The sequence below is a fragment of the Oryzias latipes genome, chromosome 22 (assembly GCF_002234675.1).
Source record: "Oryzias latipes chromosome 22, ASM223467v1".
Taxonomy (NCBI): domain Eukaryota; kingdom Metazoa; phylum Chordata; class Actinopteri; order Beloniformes; family Adrianichthyidae; genus Oryzias; species Oryzias latipes.
Window position 1 is genome coordinate 19,959,358 of NC_019880.2, and position 20,985 is coordinate 19,980,342.

The 20,985-nt window shown below is 39.7% G+C and overlaps 2 protein-coding genes across 5 annotated transcripts in view; one reads left to right on the top strand and one right to left on the bottom strand.

Annotated features, from left to right (window-relative positions):
• The window catches only part of LOC101159629 (zinc finger MYM-type protein 4), a 48,773-nt gene extending 39,280 nt beyond the window's left edge, over positions 1-9,493 (bottom strand). Inside the window, exons 1-2 of one of the 4 annotated variants that reach the window (XM_023952028.1) lie at positions 4,481-4,635; positions 4,190-4,285 (exon numbers count right to left, since the gene is read on the bottom strand). In XM_023952028.1, the coding sequence (XP_023807796.1) occupies positions 4,190-4,285; positions 4,481-4,525 (141 nt within the window). In that variant the 5' untranslated portion in view covers positions 4,526-4,635. Of the gene's footprint in view, positions 1-4,189; positions 4,636-9,125 lie in introns of those variants that run through there. The other 3 variants (XM_023952026.1, XM_023952027.1, XM_023952025.1) reach the window with 3 other exon arrangements.
• A 313-nt stretch (positions 9,494-9,806) lies between these two features.
• Positions 9,807-17,948, top strand: adprhl2 (ADP-ribosylhydrolase like 2). Its single transcript, XM_023952030.1, has 6 exons — positions 9,807-10,127; positions 12,693-12,789; positions 12,869-13,076; positions 13,957-14,144; positions 14,237-14,337; positions 17,269-17,948. The coding sequence occupies exons 1-6, from the start codon at positions 9,941-9,943 to the stop codon at positions 17,637-17,639; spliced, it is 1,152 nt and encodes a 383-aa protein (XP_023807798.1). The 5' UTR covers positions 9,807-9,940; the 3' UTR covers positions 17,640-17,948.
• Positions 17,949-20,985: the final 3,037 nt, after the last annotated feature.

Sequence of the window (20,985 nt, forward strand, 5' to 3'; positions counted from 1 at the left end):
GTTGATATTGCTTCATTTTAAAAGATCTGATTTGGTCTGATTCACAGATCTAAAATGAGTCCAGGACATCTTTAGCAATAAATTCAACCAGTGTGACTCAGAGATAAATGCCTGGGTGCTGAACAGTGCAGGTGAAGTTTTCCAGAATCCTAGTATTTTTTAAGAAAATAAAAAAAATAAAAATCAATAGTTAATTAAATATGCGTTCAAACATGTAAACAATAATTATTAGCAAATCCATTCACATTTTAGTTTCATAAAGTTCAGCCCACTGTTGTTTTTCCACATTAAAATGATTCAAACGTGAAACCACACTGTTTGGTCACATGTCTTTGCAAAATTCATTGTTTCCACAAATTAGACTGTAATGATCATCATGTGTTGTACACTGTGATGGCACTTTCACAGTAAAATTAAACTATTGTGCCTCAATTAGGGTTGTGCCGACGGACGATGGTGGGTGAGTGACATCCCGATGGAGAGACACCATCGTGATGCCACCCCGCCGCCACGCTGCGAGTCGACACCATAAGCCGCGGTTACATGTACAAAATATCTTGACCGGATCATGGTCGGATTAGAATCCAACCGTGTACGTGGTTCCAGAAAAATGTTTTCAGAATATAACAAACGTTCACATGGGTCACACTTTCGGTCGGAATAAATCATTCGCACATGCGCAGTAGGGTTTGAAAAACCGGAAGCGGATATCAGTTCCGCCGAGCGGCTATTTTTTTCTCAAACTTTATTGAATGTAACAATTCAATACAAAACAATGTTGCCGAGCGGCTATATACATTGATATGTCAGCTCGGTAATATACAAGACGATCTTCTAAACGTGCTTTTAATAATGTTACGATTATTATGAAAAACGCCTGTTCGCTCATCGTTTTATTTTCAATCCGTGTGGTCATTGCTTTTTCTGTTGAAAAACGGAGCCAGAAAGAAGCCAGAATTAGCAGAATGCTAACACGGGCTAAAAACATTAGCTTTGGGTGGTGCTGCAATCTGCATCTTGGCTGCACGTAAACATGTGGGAATAACATCAGCCTTTATTTAGTCAGGACACGACTCGAAACACAAATCCACGTGATTGTTTGAACGATTTTAAGGACTGAGCGGCCTTTCTGCTTTGAAGCTTACACCGCCCCAAAGCGCTGTGTGTGTGCTCACGATCCTCTGCTCAGACACACACTTTTAGACCCGGTTCTGAGTTCGGTAGCCCGTTCCCCTAGAGCTGCGGAACGGATCGCAGTTCTAAATCTCCCACATATTACCGCTCATGTAACAAAGCACCCCCCCCCCCTTCCCCTCAAACACAAAGCTGTAAGTCCGCGCTCCACTGGTCCACCTGACTAATTAAGTGCGGGAGCGGACCATTTCCTTTCTAGTTTGTTTCTTACTTTTTTTGTTAAAGTCACTTCCCGCAGTTTATACTGGATAATCGCGGATGAGTCATTAGTTGCGAAAATAAAATAAATAAAGTAATAAAATGAAACAACGAATAGTAATTATATGAGACCGAAATATTAAAAATAGCCCCCCCCCCCCCCCCCCCCCCCACACACACACACGACGATATCATCGTCCATCCCAATGGTTGACACCAAACATCGTCAACGGCCAATTTAAGGGACATCGCCCAACCCAAGCCTCAATTTAAATGGTATTTTCCAAAATTGATTATCGATTTCGTTTAGATTGAGCTTCCGGTTCCGGGTTACGGGCAGGGCGCGTGGCGTGCCTCTCTGCGAATACAACTATCTTCAAATTACTTAAAAGGTTGATTTTCCCCAAAAAAGAGAGCTGACCATGCCCCCGAAGAAACCCCAGGAATACGAAGACCTCAAAAAGACTCTTGACATTATTCAAGAAACGCTGAAAAGTTTTATGGAACAAGTGTCGGCTAAGCTAACGCCACTTTGGGAGATGATGGAAGAGTTCCGAAGATTTCGGGCTCAAAACGAGCAGCGAGAAAACCGGGTTGAGATTCTGGAGAAAAGACTGGACGATTTGGAACAGCAAGTAAGGATGAATAATGTCATTCTCACTGGAGTACCAATCAAGCCTCGAGCGAAACTGACAGCAGGAGCAAGCACTGCTAATGCTAGCGATAGCGTTGCTAGCAGTACTAATACGGTGATCGGGGCAGAGTCTTTGGAGCAGCAAATACATTCATTTCTCACATCTAAAGGGATTTCCCTGGATTTCAATACCATCGAGACCTGCCACCTGCTCCCCAGGAGAAAGGAGACGGATAAACCAGCGATCCTCATCAGGTTTGTGAATCATAAACACAAGCTAGCTCTGATGTAACAAAGGAAAAATCTGAAGGGATCTGCTGCTTATCTGAACGACCATCTGACCAGAAGGAATGCTGAAATCTCCAAACATGCAAGGCTTCTCAGGAAGCAGAAGCAGATTGAGAACACTTGGGTTAAAGGCTGCAGGATTTACGTCAAACCGCTCGGTCCAGAGGACCGATCCAAGGTTCTGGTGGTGAACACCATGAAGGACTTTGAGAAGTGTTTGACCACGGTCGTCTGAAACAACATGGAGTAATAAACCAAAGAGCCAAATAATTTCAAGAAATATGACGCCTGGATTCCTCACTTTCTCTGTATGTCTGACGTAACCTGAATAACAGCAGAGTTCTAACCTGCAGACAACTTGACCTCAACTTTCACCGTCGCTGATATCGGCTGAAGAAGGATATGGACCTGAATCTAATGTCTGCAGACATGACATCGAAGAGAACTATTAACTCTGTTTAAACCCAGAAGATCAGCTGTTATCAGTAAAAGAAAAAATACCAACCTTGGACAATCGACAGTTATGGACCCTTTTTACTTTTCCCCCACAGCATTACTTTATTATAAAAAAAAAAGTAAAACAAATGATTAATCACTTATTGAAAATTGTTAATTTGATTGACTTTTAATGATATTACTTCACTTTCTCCAAAAATTGATAAATTGATTCAAAAATCTTTCCTAATGTAGCATAATTTTGCACATGTTTTTATCTTTTGATACTTGATGAAATTTTGCTATGAAAATTCCTGAAACAGTGTTGTGTCTACTTTACTGATATAGTATTATGTTTTATTCATATGAATGGCTTTTATAAGTAACATAATCTGCATATATTCCAGATGACTGATCTGCATTTGCCATGTTGATTTCTAAAATAGTTAATTTTGACGTAATACTTAAGTAATTCATCTTTGTCATGTGCTTTATCGATATCTTATGATTTTTAATTCTGTCTGATAAAAACTGGGAACCGGATATTGATAAATCATGTAATAAAATGGTTACAGTATAACGGGGTGGGATTATATAAGTTCGCTTCCTTCCACTCCCTTTCAAGCAATGTATAACTGATGATTATATTGCTGTTGTGTATTATTTGTACTTAATTGCTTGAAATAAACCATTTCAAATCAAAAAAAAAATTTGTTTCACTTTGAAACAACTTTATAATGATATAGGTCGATTTGATTAAAAGCTTGCCTGAGAGAGATTGATAGAAATATAAATCGATTAATCAATGTAGTTAAATATTAATTACACCCCTAACATTAAGTGAAAAAAAGAGTTATTACCATATAATTGGACAAACATTTATTACCCCAAAAAAGCACAATTACTTAACATTATCCCATATGTTCTCCAAATCTTTTGTTGTAGTAGGACAGTAAGGTGATGAATAGTTTGGTGACTGCAGCTTTAGGATCTTCAGAACTATTAACATTTTTGATCATATGTGATTCATGTAAATCCTAAAATTTTGGAGTCTTCCCCCCAAATCCTTGTTGTAGCATAAATAAGTATTCAATCACAGTATTATTATTAATTTCTGTTGCTTTTGAGATTCTTATCCTCTTTTTCCAGAGCGTGACGTCACAAAGCAACTAACTGTCTAACTGCTGTATTTGTGTCGGTAGCACGAAGAGAGAGAGAGCCTTTCTTATTAAAAAAAATAAGAAAAATTTTATATATTTATTTTAGAATGCGTTTAGGTCGTAGTCTACGTTAGGACACTCCTGTTGTCAGTTTTAAACGTTTATTAAAAGACGTTTTGGGCCCGGAAGTCTGTATTTTTGCTAAATTTATCGAGCTATGTTTATGCTAGCAAAACAGGCAATGGTTGATTTTAGCTCCACGGCAACAGAACAAACTTACCGGTTCAGAAACAGCCTGTCGACTTAATTGTGTCCTGATGGAAGGCACTGCATCCGGCTTCAATATCAACTTGCTAGCGAAGCCCATTTTTTTCTCCTGCCAGTTGTAGAAACAGTCTTGTGTGAAGTGTTGACTGCAAACCCATGTGTGTTTTTTGACGTTGCCGTGACCGAGAAATTCAATCCATTTCTCTCTCACTGCAACGTTTTTGGGGAAAACGTGAAAGCTCACATCTACATATCTCCTCTGAGAATTGCAACCCAATACAGCACACAGGTGTTGAAAGCTTACATCTACATTTCTCTTCGAATTGCTCCCAGCAGCTTGACTCTCCATTGTGTTGATTCTGTCCTCCTCGTCGTGAAGAGGTGGGCGGGGCGGAGCAGGGAGATTGAGCCCCGCCCATCGTCCCCTTGTACTCCGTTTTTTCCCCTCATTTGTTTCCCTTCTGCTCCTGATTCATGACTATTTTAATAAAGAAATACTCAGATATGCATTTTTGAGCTAACTTTCTTTTAAGTCCTACTCCAATCCTTAGTGTTAGATCCATTTACTTACTCCCTGGGCGACCCCCCACCCCAGACACACACATTTGACGACATCCTTTTATCTTCCCTATTTTTATTTGTTAAATTAGATTTTTTTTTTTTACCTGTTATTGTGAGTATTATTTTTAGGTCTTATAAAACATTAAAAACTAAATAATATAGCTCATTACTGCGATTGCTTACAACACCAACCGTAAAAATACTCAAAAAACTCAATACATTCATTAACAAATGATCTATTTTTATTGTATTATCTCAAAAAGCGCAGCTGTTTTACTGCCTGCAATACCTGCTGTTTTTATGTCAAACAGATTACTAACACCATCTAAATGACAGGCATAAATAAAAAAGACATTTTAAATGGATAATAAAGACACATAATAAAAATGTCTAGCATGTGCATGAGCTGAGTCTGGTCTGTGATGATCCAGACAATCGAGGCTGTAGTCCCTGCGCCGTTGCAATAACCGTTCGGGGTCCCTTCGACTGTGGATGTCACACTACGGTAGCCCCACTTGGACAAATGTGGAATGAATGTGCCTTAACCAATAAGGTTGTAAAAGTACGATTGGGGAAATGAAGCGTTTTATTTTCAATATTGCTAAATGTAGCTTCTCCAGTCATTTTAAACAGATCTATTTCAAAAATAACCGGACACACACACACACACACACACACTAATTCTTTCCAAGTTCCTTTAATGTGACAAAGATGCTTCGTTTACATATCTGCACTGCACAGCTGCAGCCAAGCTTTCTCGCGTGGAACTAAACTAACGTTGATTGCCACGATGTTGATCTTTTTTCAGAGCATTGAACACATCACTCTGATCGATCAGGTTTCTGAACTAGAATCCATTGCTGGGAGGTTCTGCAGAACTTTAGCCCGCTTTGCCAACAGCATTTTGGTTGATGCTAAGTGCATTAGCCTATTAGCCGCTGTGCAGCTGCAGTGCTTCACTCATTCTTATCTGAGTCCACTAAAAAGCACTGCAATCCACGTTTTTATATGTTGCTAGCAGCAACATGGCACAGGGTTTCAGTACGGTATCCATCCCAAGTAAAAACTAAGTAAGGTAGTTCATGTCCCATAACAACCACTTCCTTCAGCACAGCAGTGCAGATTCAGAGGAGCTGCAGGAGTCTTGTAAATGAAAGGGCAGCAGGCTATGCTCGCATTTTGCAACAGCTATCAGACATTTACACGGATATTAGGTCCTTTTTTTTTTAATGCGGCGGATGCTGTCCATTTATCGGGGTTAAATATATGTACCTGAAGCACAAACCACAGTTTTACTGAGTTTTAAGTTGTAGGTTATTTTATTAATCTACGTTATGCACGTTTTTACTGTCAGAATCAAAGGGTTCTGTACCTAGACACGTTTAGCACCCCCCCCTTTGTGCCCGTTTATATGAACAACTACCTTAAAATCTCATTTTTTATAGTCTTCAGAACGTTCTCTCGACGTGTGTCTCTAACAGATTGTCTTGTTTTGTAACTACGTGATACCCACCGATCTTTATTTACACTCCATTGTAGATAACATTCCATTTTAGCAGTATGTTTAAAAATTGGAATCAACCTGGATGAATGAGTCTTCACAGACATCCCTTCATACGCAAGGTATTTTTTCTGTGAGAGCAGCAACCACAAATGGAGCAACAATGGTTTTTAAGCAAGGAAAAGATGTCCTGAAACATAGTCATGGTACAAAATGTCACATTCATGAGGAGAAAAGACTGTACCTTCTACAGACAGAATGTTGTTGAAGGATGACTAGCAAAGGGTAAAGAAGAGACACAATGTGAAGTTTGCATGCAAGGAAAGTTTGTTCAAACAAGGAACAAAGCAACTGACAGAAGAGCATAGTTCATAGTTAGTTCATACTGATTTGGCAGGACCAATAGACCAATAGTAACGCCATCAACACAATGTTGGCCTTTTTTCAGAGCCTTGTACACATCACTCTGATCCATCCGTTTGCTAAACTAGAATCTATTGCTGGGAGGTTCTGCAGAACTTTGGCCGGTTTTGGCAATGGCATTTTGGGCGATGCTACATGCATTAGCCGCTGAGTAGCTGCACTGCTTCAGTCGTTCTTATCTAAGCCGACAAAAAAGCACCGCAGTCCACGTTTTTATATGTTACTGGCAGCAACATGGCACAGAGTTTGGGTTTGGTACCCATCCTAAGGAGAAATTAAGTAGTGTATGTCTCATAACAACAGAACAAGCTGCCTCTGGCTGAAGTCTTCTTGTTGTTTTGTGCAGAGTAAAGCTGCTCAAAGAGGCTCCATGTGCTCTGCTGCTAACTAGCGGTCGGAGGGTGAAGTGGACAACAAGAGTCAAACTTAAACAATTAAATAAATATCGTTCTGACAGCATTTTGAATCGATACAAGTATCGCCAAATAATCTATCGTGATATATTGCAGAATCAATTTTTTCTAGAACCCCTACTCAAAAGCTATTTTTTGTCAGCTATTTTTTTAACCATAGGTGGAACTGCGCTCCTCTACGGAAGAGGATTAGGGCCATGGAAAAAGAAAAAAAGGGCATAGAAAAGTCTGACTTTAATCTCAGAATTCTGACTTTTTTGTAATAATGAAGACATTCAGAAATTGCAGAATGTTGTTGAAAGATGACTAGCAAGGTAGTGTATGTCTCATCACAACAAAACAAGCTGCCTCTGGCTGAGGTCGTCTTGTTGTTTTGTGCAGAGTAGAGCTGCTCAAAGAGGCTCCGTGTGCTCTGCTGCCAACTAGCGGTCGGAGGTTTGAGGAGTGTGGACTAAGAGGTTGGGAACTGAAACTATGCCATGCTGCTGCCAGTATAACACAAAAAAGTGGATTGCTGTGCTCTGTAGCAGGCGGGCTCAGATAAGAATGAGTGAAGCACTGCAGCTGCCTAGTATCAGCCCAAATGCTGTTGGCAAAGCGGGCCAAGGTTCTGCGGAACTTCACAGCAGTTGATTCTAGTTTAGAGACCTGATGGATCACAGTGATGTCTACAACGGTCTGAAAAAAGGCCACAGTCATGTCGATGAGCGGTAAAATATGTGTTTACTTCCGCAGTAAAAAACACTGCCATCAAGCCACCAGTCATTCGCATCTGCGGTGTCAAATCAGCCGCTCCTGAATTTTTAGTGCACTCGTATTCTCAGCTTTACAGGAACTGAGCGAACACGGCTGAAATCCATTACCAGTTTTCAAAATAAGTTTAAAACACAAAAAAGTCATTTGAATGATTGAAGGAAAAAGGACATCCAATACTTAATGTTAATCAAATATAAATTTATAAAAAACGACTTTGATACAATTGGGTGTGTATGAACATACTTCTGACCATATCATAGCCCAATTATTTTTGTTAATTGTAATTGTATTTTATTTTTTACATATGGAAATGTTATGATATATGATTTTTGAGACTCAGAAATGCTGATACTACTGATACAAAAAAGAACAAAAAATTAAACCTTTATTGGTGGCAGGAAATCCCATTAAAATTATTCAGCTAGCAGATGACACTGTTAAACACTGTTAAACAATACAAAAGAAATCCCAAATGCTATGAAAACACTGTCTCTATTCTCCCAAGCTGCAGGACTAAAGTTAAATACAAGCTATTGTGAGATCATAACAACTCATGAAACTAATGAAGAACAGAATTCATAATATTCCCATTTAAAATGAAAATAAATATTTTAAAAAATTAACAAGAATATTAAGAGTAAATCTGATATTAATATTTAATCCATAATTAATAAAAACAAAAAGATTTGGAACAGTTGGTTACAAGGAAACATTTCGATACTTAGTGGAATTCCTTTAACAAAAATGGAGAGCATTTCAAGATTTATTTACTGTGCATATGTGGTATCTATTTCTGACACAAACATTAAGAAGATTAATCAAACACAGTATAATTTTTTTAATAAAAAAATGTGAGTCTCTGTAAAAATAAAAAACATGTGCAATAAAGTTTATTGGAAAAAAATCTCAACATCCGATTTTTTTTTTACTACCGTAAGTATCATATGAATCCCGCACTATAAATCCAGTGACGGCTGATTTGACCACGGAAATGCAAAAGGCGGCAGATATGACCGCGGCGCGGCGCGTAATATGAATCTACCCTCCGCTCAGCGCTACGTTAACACGTATCACATTGCATTAAGCATGTAATTATGATCGAAAAGGTGGTACAGATTTATGGGCACGCCGCCGAAACTGAAAAATATTACGTCATTTTGGACTGCACATGCGCAGTAGGTTTTGGTAGGAAAATTTCACGGGTAGGAAGGATTTATATTGAACACCGGCCTCGGCAGCGTGTCTGCGCTTCGCCCACGAACACATAACCATTGCTCGTTGTTTGCTTTACTTACGGGTCTGGCCTCTTCATCAGCTTTGACTGTTGGAGTTGCGCCAGCTCTGAGGTTTAGTCTCCTGGACAATCCACTTTGATACAGGCCGAGGTTAACAAAGCAATCATCTGTGAAATGGCGGTCACAAACAAAAATTTGCTGGCTGGTCTGTCGCGTTTCCCCGAAGATGAACTCCAACCATGTTTGACGAATAGGCTTTTCTTTGGGGAGGCTGAACAAACTCCTAAATCTCTCGCAGCCCAGGACACATTTTCTCCACTTTGCAGACATTGTTTTACAAAAACGAGCCGTTGGTTGTTCTGCAGATTAGGTGCAAGAGGAGCAACGCTAGCTCCGCGGAAACAGTGTGTGTGTGTTTGTGTGTGAGCGGTGCTCGCACTCTTCCTGGAGGGGGCTGTCCCCTCACGTCCATACGTATGAACGTGGGGTGTTGGGAAGGGCTGGGATTCAGAGAGCTGGGTTGGAGAGGAATGCTCACAGGTTAACATTATAATACACTTATTAAAAGCTCAAAAGGTTGATTTTGTAGCACATAGGCTGCGCATTTTGTAGATGTAGTTTGGTTTACTTCAGCGCATAGAAATGTGTGAACTAGAACGTGTTCCAGCCTGTTTTCCTGTGACGCCTCAGTCTATTCTATGTTACTGCTATGGTTGACGGATCTGACCTCTCACCCGGAGTCAGATAGACGTCAGGAAGCGGATCAATGCGGCCGATCATCTATCAACATTTGTTTTTATTTCTGTAGCTAAAACTGCGCTGGTGAGGAGGACATTTCTTTAGGCGCAAACGGAAGTTTCCTCCCCGGTGAATGAATGGCAATGACGGCGGTGAGAGCGGTGGCAGCGGGGGGGCCGGCGTCTTTGTCCCGATTCAGGGGAGCTTTGGTCGCGGGCGTTCTGGGGGACTGCATCGGCGGAGAGTTTGAAGGAGCGGAGGAGGTCCCCATGGAGAGCGTGCTGCAGCACTTGAGCGGCCTGGACGACGAAACCAAAGGAAACGGTCAGCTTTTCCACATGGCTGCTGCTGCTGGTTTTAGCCTGCAGCCGCAGACACACCGCAATCCTGCAGCCTAACCCCTAACATTTATTACAGAGCGGTCACAACAACCAGCAACCTGACTGACGCAGACGCGTCACCTCAAATAACAAGCTGCGCTTTTTACGCACGAAACGTCGGGTTATTGCCTTCCGAACCGGCGTCAATGCGCTAACATTTTGCCAGTCGGTGAAATCCAGATGACACCCAAACTGCTAATGTTATGTTATCCATCCATGCCATAATACTATACTATAGCACAGGGGTCTGCAGCAACATTCAATACTTAGAGACATAGGTCAAAATCTTACTGACAACAACCCAGTAGGCTACAAAGTCTTATTTTACCCTTTAGAAAAATAAGTCACTGTTTTGTTTTTATATTATTGTTGTTGTTATTATGATAAATATTCAATTTAATATTATTTATATGGCCCAAATTCACAGCAACAGTCGTCTCAATGGGCTTCGTACTGGTAATTGTAAGGTAGACATACAATCAAAGGGATCATAAATGCATAGAATTCAATAGGAAAATACTAAACTTCAACTAAACAGACTAAACTAAACTGGCATCCCTGCCCTTTGACCTTCCTTCGCTGTAAGGAAAAACTCATTAAAAAAAAAACAGATTCCGGAAAAAACAAAGAAACCTCAGGAGTGCCCACATGAAGGAGGGATCCTCCCCCAGGACCGACAGGCCATGTACCAGAACTTATAGAAAAGAAATTAACTTATCTAACTTATCTAACTCTACAACTACATATTGAACGTCTAGTTAGTAGATGAGGTTCATCCAGATGAAGTTGGTGGATGGCTGGGGGTGCGAGAAGAGCCGGAGGCAGGATCCACAGCCAGGTGTAGGAGCAGTGGAGGAGGCGAGCCAGAGATGAGGTACAGGGTCAGGTACAGGAGCACGGATGAGTCAACTGGAATCTGGAAGCACTCCGAAAGAAGGAGAGTACATGAATCGCACTGCACCAAATAGAGACGTGGAGAACTAAATGATAAATAATGATCAAGAAAAGAGGACAGAACCCCAGTGCACCATAGTTTCCCCTGCTTCAAACTTCTAGCACCCTACTAACAACTAATAGTTATTAAGTTTAATTTAAAAAAGATTAACGTTAAGTTAAATGATCTTTTAATACTAGCTAGTCTGACAATAAGCCTGTCCGAAGAGGAATGTTTTCAGTCTAACTTTGAATGTCGATACTGTGTCGACCTCTCTTCCATGAGCTGGGAGCTTATTCCATAAAACAGGGGCTTGGTGGCTGAACGCTCTACCTCCAACTGTACTTTTACTAATTCTAGGAACCACAAGCAGTCCTGCGTTTTGTGAATGAAGTATTCTATTTGGATGATAAGGGACTATGAGGTCTTTGATATAGGATGGGGTCATACAGTGTAAGACCTTATAGGTTGCAGATTAATTTTCATTAAAAAATCATGAATCATTTTATGGGGCAAGTGAAGTGACATAATTATAGATCAGTTACTTTAACCATCTTCTATAATTGATTAAACAATTTTATTATTACAATTATAAGGTAATGAAAAAGGAAATATAAAGGTCCATATTGTGTTGATTGTCCAAGGTTGGTAATTCCATCTTTTGTTGCTGATTGACAGCCGTCCTTCTTGATTTAATAGAGTTTATACGTTTTTTTGGCTGTACGGTCTGCAGACTTTGCTTGTTATGGTCTTTGTCCTTCTGCGGCAGATTAAGATTAAAAAACCAAAACAATTATTAAAAAAACATGACATTTAAAAAAATCTAAACAAAATTCCAGAAACCAAAACGAAAAAGGGTTTATAGGAAACAGTGATTATGATTTCCAGAAATCCTAATGAAATGTTAAAAAAATGAAAGTAGCAAAGGTAGGTATTATGGGATGTCACTGGATGTGTTTCGAAGAAGAGGCAGAGCAGAAATATGTTTTACCTGAACTGTGGTAAAGAATTGTTTAAGAGATCCCCAAAGTTTTGCATCTGTGACCAGAAGCTTAAAGAAATATAATTTGTAGGAAGAAATTGGGATGCCTAATAACTTCCTGTTGAAAAGGTGAACAAACAGGATCATCCAATCAGTGACATTGTCTTCGCTGTGAGGTCTGCAGACTTACCTTTTCCTTTACCTACCTCTTCCAGTTTCATATTTTGTATAATTTTTTAAATATTTTCTTTTGATTTCTGGGATAAACTTTTTTCTAAGACATTTCATTTTTATTTCGTTGCTTTTTTTGGGGTGATAATGTTTTTTTTTATTGCATTTTGGTTTCTGGAATTTTGTTTTGATTCCTAAAATATAACGTTTTTATATTATTTATTGTGCTTGTTGATCTTTAATATGTTTTTGCATCGAGTGATTTGTTGATGTAGTTTGCACTTCAAATCCACCTTAAAAAATGTTCAAATATATACTTAAAAGTACACCAAGTGATCAAGTACTTTGATGGGTTTTAATGAGTTTTAATGATTTGATACAGATGCAGATGAGCTGAGATGGATTTTCTGTGTTTTTTTTAGGCGTCCTTGAATACAGTGACGACACAGCAATGACTCGTTGTGTGGTTCAGTCTCTTCTCACTCGAGCGGGGTTTGATGAACAGGACCTGGCTCGCAGGTGCACTGACTTCTATCACTGTTTGGACATTTTTCACCTCATGTCAGAAACAGCAGGTCTCTTTTTCTTGTTCTCACAGGTTTGCAAAGGAGTATAGTACCTCCCCAGGTCGTGGGTATGGTAACGGAGTGATACAGGTATTGAAAAAGCTCTCATCGTTCCAGCTTAGTGACGTATATCAGCCAGCCAGAGATCAGTTTAATGGTCGGGGATCCTTTGGCAATGGAGGGGCCATGAGGACGGCGCCCTTTGCTCTGACATTTCCTGACAGGGCGGATGTTAAAAGGGTGAGCGGTCGCCTTTCATTCCAGGCTTCTGTGCTCCTTTACCTGCACATATTTTCATCTAAAAATTGCAAATGAGTGTTCCTATTCTGCACCTTCACAACTTAACAATTGACCACTGTTGCACTCTAAAACACGCGTCAAAGTCTTGGCCTATTGGCCGCATCCAGCCCGCCATGTAACATTCTACAGCCCTCAAGATCATAGTATTGTTATTAATGGCCCGGCGAAATGTGGTGTTGATAACATATTCACTACAGGTCTCATATTTATAATATCTCTTATTATTAATATCTCCAGGGTTTGTTTGTTTTGTTCTGCAGCATGTTCATATTTGTATAATTTTGACAGAATATATTTCTATTGAGGGCAAAATATTAAACGTTATTTAAGGTTTAACTTGAGTTACTCTGGATTAATGTTCCTGTCTGTTTTATTCATATTTATGTTTTAAAAATTCAGTATTAAAGGTTTAAAAAATTAGCTTTAGTGTGTTCAGTAAATGTTTATCTTCTTCGGCCCAAAACCTAAAGCGTGTTTTTAATTTAGGCCCCCTGTGCGACTGAGTTTGCCCCCCCTTGTGATACGAGTCTAGAAAATTCATACATTTTTTTGTGTAAAATGGCCAAATAAAAGATAGGGAACACAACAGGATGTTGTCAAATTTTGTATGTGTGCGGGGGGGGGGGGGGGGGGGGGGGGGTTACTCGCCCAGGGAGTAAGTTAGTGTAGAACCGCCACTGCCCGCAACTTTCAACATGTTTTTGATTTTTTTGCCCCCCTGAGAAATCAAGTTGGACCCCCCCCCTGCTCTAAAGCACACACAATCCTGTCAAAGTATTTCTTTTTGGCTGCTAAAAGCTTTAAACCGTTTCCTTTGCAGTTTGCCCGTCTTGGTGCCATGTTGACACACTCCTGCTCCTTGGGCTACAACGGAGCAATCCTGCAGGCCTTAGCTGTTCATTTTTCCCTGCAAGGTGCGCTAGACCTGCCTCTGCAGTTCATAAACGATCTTATTGCAGAGATGGAGGAAGTGGAGGACAACAAAGAGGCACGCAATGATGCAAGGATGTGAGTTCAATTACTGCAACACCACCTTGATCTGTCTAGAATTGCAGTTTTGTTTAATGCTTCAAAGTGTTTCGTTCACTGTGTTCCTCCAGCTTAAAGGAAGCAGAAAAGCCTTTCTGTGAGCGTCTTCACAGAGTCAGAGACCTGATGAACAGAAGCAAAGTCAGCATAGAGGAAGTCATCTCTGAACTTGGTCAGTACACATCTGGGATCACGGTGAATTTTTTTTTTGCCCAATTTACTTATTGTTATCTCACTACCACTTGCTATGCAGAAATATCCAAAAAGCTGCAGTGGCCCCAAACAAAGCACTCAGTGCAAACGCATTTTCAAGATCACAATTCAAAAAGCAAAACAATTATTAAAAAAACATTACATTTTAGAAATCAAAACAAAATTTCAGAAACCAAATGAAAAAAGGATTTATAGGAAACAGTGATTATGATTTCCAGTCAACTGATGGTCGTGAGACAGACTCCTCAAGCAACACAAAGGAGATGCACTACAAAAAGTTTATTTGTTAAAATTACTTTATTTTTACTGAGGACAAGGTTTATTCATTGGTAAAACAATTGCAGCTGAGCATCACGCCTCCTTACGTACACAGCACTGTTCTGTAATATCAGCTAACCAATGTTCTTTACATGCTGGGGGCACAGATTTTTAAAGGACTATGGAATACAAACTGCCAGACCGATTTTAAGGATTTATGACGATGACTGAAGGACTAGCAACACAACAGCAACTTTAAGCCAGGGGTGCTCACACTTTGTTGGCATGTGAGCTACTTTGGAGTCGACAATGTCTTGAAGATCTACCTGTGTGTACACTATTAGTACATGTTTGTTAGTTATGTCATAGTAGTAGGTTGAAGTCCAGATGACAGCCCCTACACCTACTATTATGATGGAATCAACCTGGATGAATGAGAGTCTTCATAGACATATTTGTTAGTTATGATTATACCATGGTCCGGGTGAATACTCGATTCTGATTGGCTGCTGGGTGTGCGTTAAAACCTGATAACCGCACGGTGAAAAAAGAAGTTCCGGTCACCTAGCTTAAATGAAGCAACCGTCCTCCAGGCTTCCACGTTAAAAAGTAATAATGCACACTTCGTCGTCCATTAACCCTTACTTATTAGTTACATGTTTATTTGTACTTTGTTGTTTACGTACTGATAATTCAAAACTACACTGTAAGATTGCACAAAGATATTTTTTATTAACAGATGAGGCGTTTTATTACAAAGACAGAAAGCAGCGACTATCGTATTTCATTCTCTGCTGTAAACCGTGCAATGCGGGGAGCGTGGCATTTCAAAGGTGCTGCTGGCTCCATATGAAGCGAGTGCCACGGAAAACACTGCTTCCTTAATGAGCTCTTATTTATCGGGTGGGAACTGCAGAGGACCCACGCAGTGACCCTCCGGAGTGGTCTTCTGCCGGGGACTTGACCTGCTGCGGGGCAGAAAGCGACTTTCTGATGACAGACTGAATCTGCGCTCAATGAATATAAACACGCATGTGCAGTGACATGTGTATCAGAGGATGTCCGATTGGCCGTTCTGCATGTCAATCATGTCCCGTACTTATCTGTGAGGATTTTGATTGGCTGGTGGATTTTTTTTAGAAGTACATTTTTATTTTTTGGGTTGTTTGGGTTTGCTGGCCTGCAATCTACCCTCATGTCTTGAAGATCGACCGGTCGACGTAATGAGCACCCCTGCTTTAAGCCAACCAAATATGTCCAGTCTTAATACACCCACAAAAAACTGTGTCCTGTATATTAAAGAAAAAGGTTAAACAAAACAGGGGAGAGTGGGGTAATTTGTGCCAAGGGGCAAATAGTGCCACCCCTCTTATCTAGAAAACCAGTGAGTGATTCGACCCAACAATTTGGAAGAGGCAACCATTTCACCCATCCTCCAAAGAAGGGAGACACATTTTAGTTAAAAAACAAAGTAAAAATTCCATGGCCGAGGTTTTTTCATTTGTACGTCCGAACAATTATAGATAACTTTTGTACAGTTAGCATGATGCTGTCTTAAAGCCTGCGGTATGATTTTTTTTTTTTTCCTCAAAATGGCGGGATCGGTGTAATTTGTGCCAAAGGGGGTAGGTTAAGTTGTGCCAGCAGCACATCTTCACATTTAAAGAACATGATGGAGTCATCCCTAGAAGTGATGAGCTCAAGAAACTCAAACACATAAACTTTTTGGTACAGTCAGAACGGAGCATAATCATACATTCTCTTACAGCATTGACAAGTAGGCTAAATCTGTGAAGAGATTCAGATCCAAATGAATTGCAAATGATTAGCTGCTTATTTTTAAATGTTTTCTTTTGTACTAAATATGTGTTCACATGGCACAGGTTTTAACGAGGTTTTAACACCTCCCTCTCCTAAATTGTCAGAATAAGAATTAACCAAACAAAGAAGGACTACAAACAACTTGCAAAGATCATTGGCCCTCATTAAAAGAAGAAACCTTGCATTTAATAGCAGCTAAGGACAGAAAACAAAAAAATGTCAAAAATGAATCAGCTTGCTTCACACACAAACACCCCCTGAGCCTCTTACTCCATCTGCTGAAAGGCTATGAAGTTTATAATGAACTTTGTGTTCAGTGACCAAAGTTGGTCGTCGTAGGAGCATTAAAAAACTCTTGTCTGCAGCTAGATCAGAAACCAGTTCACACTACTCAGCTGTGTTCCCATTTGCCTAAAAAAGATTTTTTTAAAACATGTAATTGATTAATGATGGGTCTGCTTCCCTTTTACTTTTAAAATCTGGTGAATTTATTTAGAGTTTATCGGTTGTACTGTTTTCCAAATTTTAAATTTCTCATTACAAGAACTCAGACTACAGTAACTTTATTTCTGTTAACATGGAATGACCAAATAGCATGGGCTTGTCTGTCATTTACTAAGACAATTGAACTTGAAAAAACAAACAGGTAAATCTTTTTTAATTACAATTTTTGTGTCTAATTTTGCTGTTCAATTTTCTTAAGTACTTCATGGAGTAGTTTTTTTTCCCTCTATATTGACTGTTAAATATTCTTTGAATTCAGATTCTACTCTTCACTATCTTACACTCAACATTTGCATTTTTCTCCAAGGTAATGGGATTGCAGCACTCCATTCTGTCCCCACTGCCATCTTCTGTGTCCTGCACTGCCTGCAGCCTCTGGAAGGCCTTCCAGAGAGCTACGGTGGCCTGGAGAGGACAATAGCTTATAGCTTGGCTCTTGGAGGTGACACAGACACCATAGCCTGCATGGCTGGTGCCATAGCAGGGGCCCATTATGGCATTGAGGCCATTCCTCAGTCTTGGATAAGGTGCTGTGAGGGAGCAGAAGATGCTGATGTGAATGCCGAACGGCTTCATAAGTTATACCACCAGTTTCCTCAGGGGGGCAGGAGTGAGAAAGTGAAACAGCAATGGTACAGAGAAGAAAACCAGAGTGGAGCCAAAACCGGAGTGAAGTAATCCCAATTTTCATCGTCAAAAAAGACTCTAAGAAACATGAAAAGACAAGAGACATTTTAATGCTTATTTTTTTTGATTCAGCCAATGTTAAGACCTGCAATCTCACAGTACAAATTGTTTGTTTTGATGCTGTTTATGTCTTTGTTGAGGTATTAAGCATGAAATCTAAAGTACAACATTAAAAAAACTCCAGTAAATTTGTTTTGTGCTAAACAATCATCTGTCTTATGGAAAGTTGCACTATGATTTAGACATGTTTTGTTTTAACCATTTTGTCTGTTATTAAAACTATGATTTGCACGACAGTAATTGTTCATTTCAGTTCACTTTTGTCTGAAAGATTATAGACATTATAGAATTGTAGCCCTTTCCATCCAGTCCTCATCTATGTCCCTCTCATCCAAACCAGAAAAACAGCCTTAACTCCCAATTATCCTTGTATGTGTTTTTTTTTTTAACCTATAGACATCTTCTTCACACAACCTTCTGCTTTTACCACAAATGCACTAGATAGTGCCCGTTCTGGTTCCACTGTCTGATACCAGCAACAGACAATATACAAATACTGTATCCAAAGCCACATTTGAATCAAGACTTGCTGTTGATAATTTAGTAGATGTTCTCATTTGCGTCTTTAACCCTCCCGTGTGGACAGGATTTGATGTCTGCTATCACCTCTGCGCTGTCTCGTAGGGTTCTTTTGACCCCACCCTTATGTCAATGCGTTATGTGTGAATGACAAAAAAAAAACAACCCCTGGTAGCCGAAGAAAGGGGAAAAAAGAAATGGGGTCAGTCAAGCTCTGGAGTAAGCCCTGGCTGCGGCCTGCGGAACGCTCACCGTCGCGGAATGCTGGAACGCTGTGGAATGCTAACCCCGCCCACGTTGAGCTCGTGCATGTGATTCTCCGTCAGTGCAGTTGGGATTGCAGTAAAGCAGATTTTAGAAGACAGCTGGAGAATAAAGTATGGTTGCCAGATGGTGAACGGCTGAGTTTGAAGACGCTCTTTGGAGGGGAGGAAAATTTGAATGGTGCAATTATAGGTTTTTCGAGCAGAACCAGATTATTAAGGAGAATATAGTTTTTTTTGTTAGGTAGCCCCCCACTTCTATCCATACTCCAACACAGTAGGTGGTGGTTATGCACCTTGTCGTTGGTGCCCTCTGCCATTTAACCCTTGTGCTATCCTAGGCACTTTAATGTTGGGAGTTGGGTCATCTAGACCCATTAGACAGTGCTCTGAACCTTTTTTCTTCAATGATTTGTGATCTTCACTGGTGTCTATGGATTACATGAAATCTTTCCACCTTTATCCACCTTTGTCATGGTTGGGAGAACACTTCAATGTGAGGGTGGGGTCATAGGATGGGACAAGGGTTAAACTACAAGAAGAAGTCAGTGCAGCTCTTCTTTGTTTTTCAAAATGGAGAAACGCATCAACGAAAAAACGGTAAGTTTATGAAAAGAAAACTCTTGTTGTGATTATTGCTCGCTTTTCCACGACAATTATTCCGTTACGCTGCAGATGAGGCTGTTATTTCGTGTTTTCAAATGTATTGTGCTTTTTTCCTACAGTTTTAAAGTCACAAATAGTTTTTGATAAAAAATTTCCCCTTTTGCTTTTTGAACTGAAGGGTTTTAACATGAATTATACAATGGGTGAAAACTCGATTCTGATTGGCTGCTGTGAGTGCATTCAAAAGTGAAAACAAGAATTAAGGGCTAAAAACTGGTTAATATTTATTTCTTTTGTAAGTGACCATGGTATATAAAGATATACACATTCAGAAATGTCTCATTGATTCTATATATTAACATGTAGTCTTTGACTTTCACATTTTCACTGGGACTAAGTGGGATTTCAGTGAGGTGTGTGTAAATTCTGGTCAGTTGTGTCGAGTGAATTCAAGACCCTTTTGGGTTGTGGCACAAACTAACCTACTCTGTATTTATTTCTTTGAAAGGAAAACATGCAGCAAATTAGGAGATGGTGGTGTCTTCATATAATAACAAACTTTCCAATGCTGTAAGTGCTCTTTATATGATCCCACTTTTAAAATCCTTATTTTTTAGTACATATTTTACTGAAAACTATAATAATATAATAATAATAAACTTTATTTATATAGCACTTTTCGAAATCCAGATTACAAAGTGCTGTACAGTTAATATGAGACAAAATCAGTGTTAAAAACAGTTTCCAGTATGGAGAAATAAAACCAGCACACATATGAGATGGTGATAGTGGTTAGAATCAATAAAATAGATAAATCAGTAAAATCAATAAAATCAAGAAAACAATGAAATCAATAAAATCAATAAAATACAATGTTTAGATTTAAGAACCAATAAAATCATTAAAAGCACACCTGAAGAGGTAAGTTTTTAAAAGAGATTTAAATACTGGTAGGGACCCAGCGAGCCTGATCTCTTCAGGGAGACTGTTCCAGAGTGTTGGGGCTCTTACAGCAAAGGCCCCATCTCCCCTGGTCTTCAATCTAGATTGTGGGATTGTTAAAAGGCCTTTTGCCAAAGATCTAAGATTGCGACCAGGTACGTAAGGAGTGAGGAGATCGGCTATATATTTAGGGGCCAGACCACAGAGTGCTTTAAAAGCAATCAATAAAATCTTAAAATCTATTCTAAAACGGACTGGGAGCCAGTGCAAAGACGCTAAAACTGGAGTGATGTGGTCTCTCATTCTGGTTCCAGTTATGAGTCTGGCGGCAGCATTTTGGACTAACTGGAGTTGATACACACTCTGCTGTGAAAGGCATGTGTAGAGTGCGTTACAATAGTCCAAACGGGAAAAAATGAAAGCATGAATCACCATCTCAAGACATTTTTTTGATAGGAGGGGGGTTATCCTGTATAACCTATGTAGTTGCCAGAAACAAGATTTGACCACTGATTTAACATGTGTCTCCAGATTAAGATCAGTATCAAAAATCACCCCCAGATTTCTGCAGCTTGAAGAAACATTGTTCGATAGAGACTCCAATTTCGAAGCCACACCATGTCGGACCTCAACTGAACCAAAAATAATCACATCAGTTTTGTCCATGTTCAACTGCAGAAAATTTTGGGCCATCCAGGTTTTAATATCAGCAATGCAGCTATTGAGATTATTTAAAAGACCAAGGTCACCAGGTTTAAAAGATAAGTACAGTTGCGTATCATCGGCATAAAAATGAAAATTAAGGTTATGTTGGCGTATTATCTCCCCCAGTGGTAACATGTAAATTGAAAATAGCAGAGGTCCCAGTACCGAACCCTGGGTAACGCCACATGTCATTTTCACCTTGGATGAGCAAGAATTGCCGATGAAAACATTAAAAAACCTGT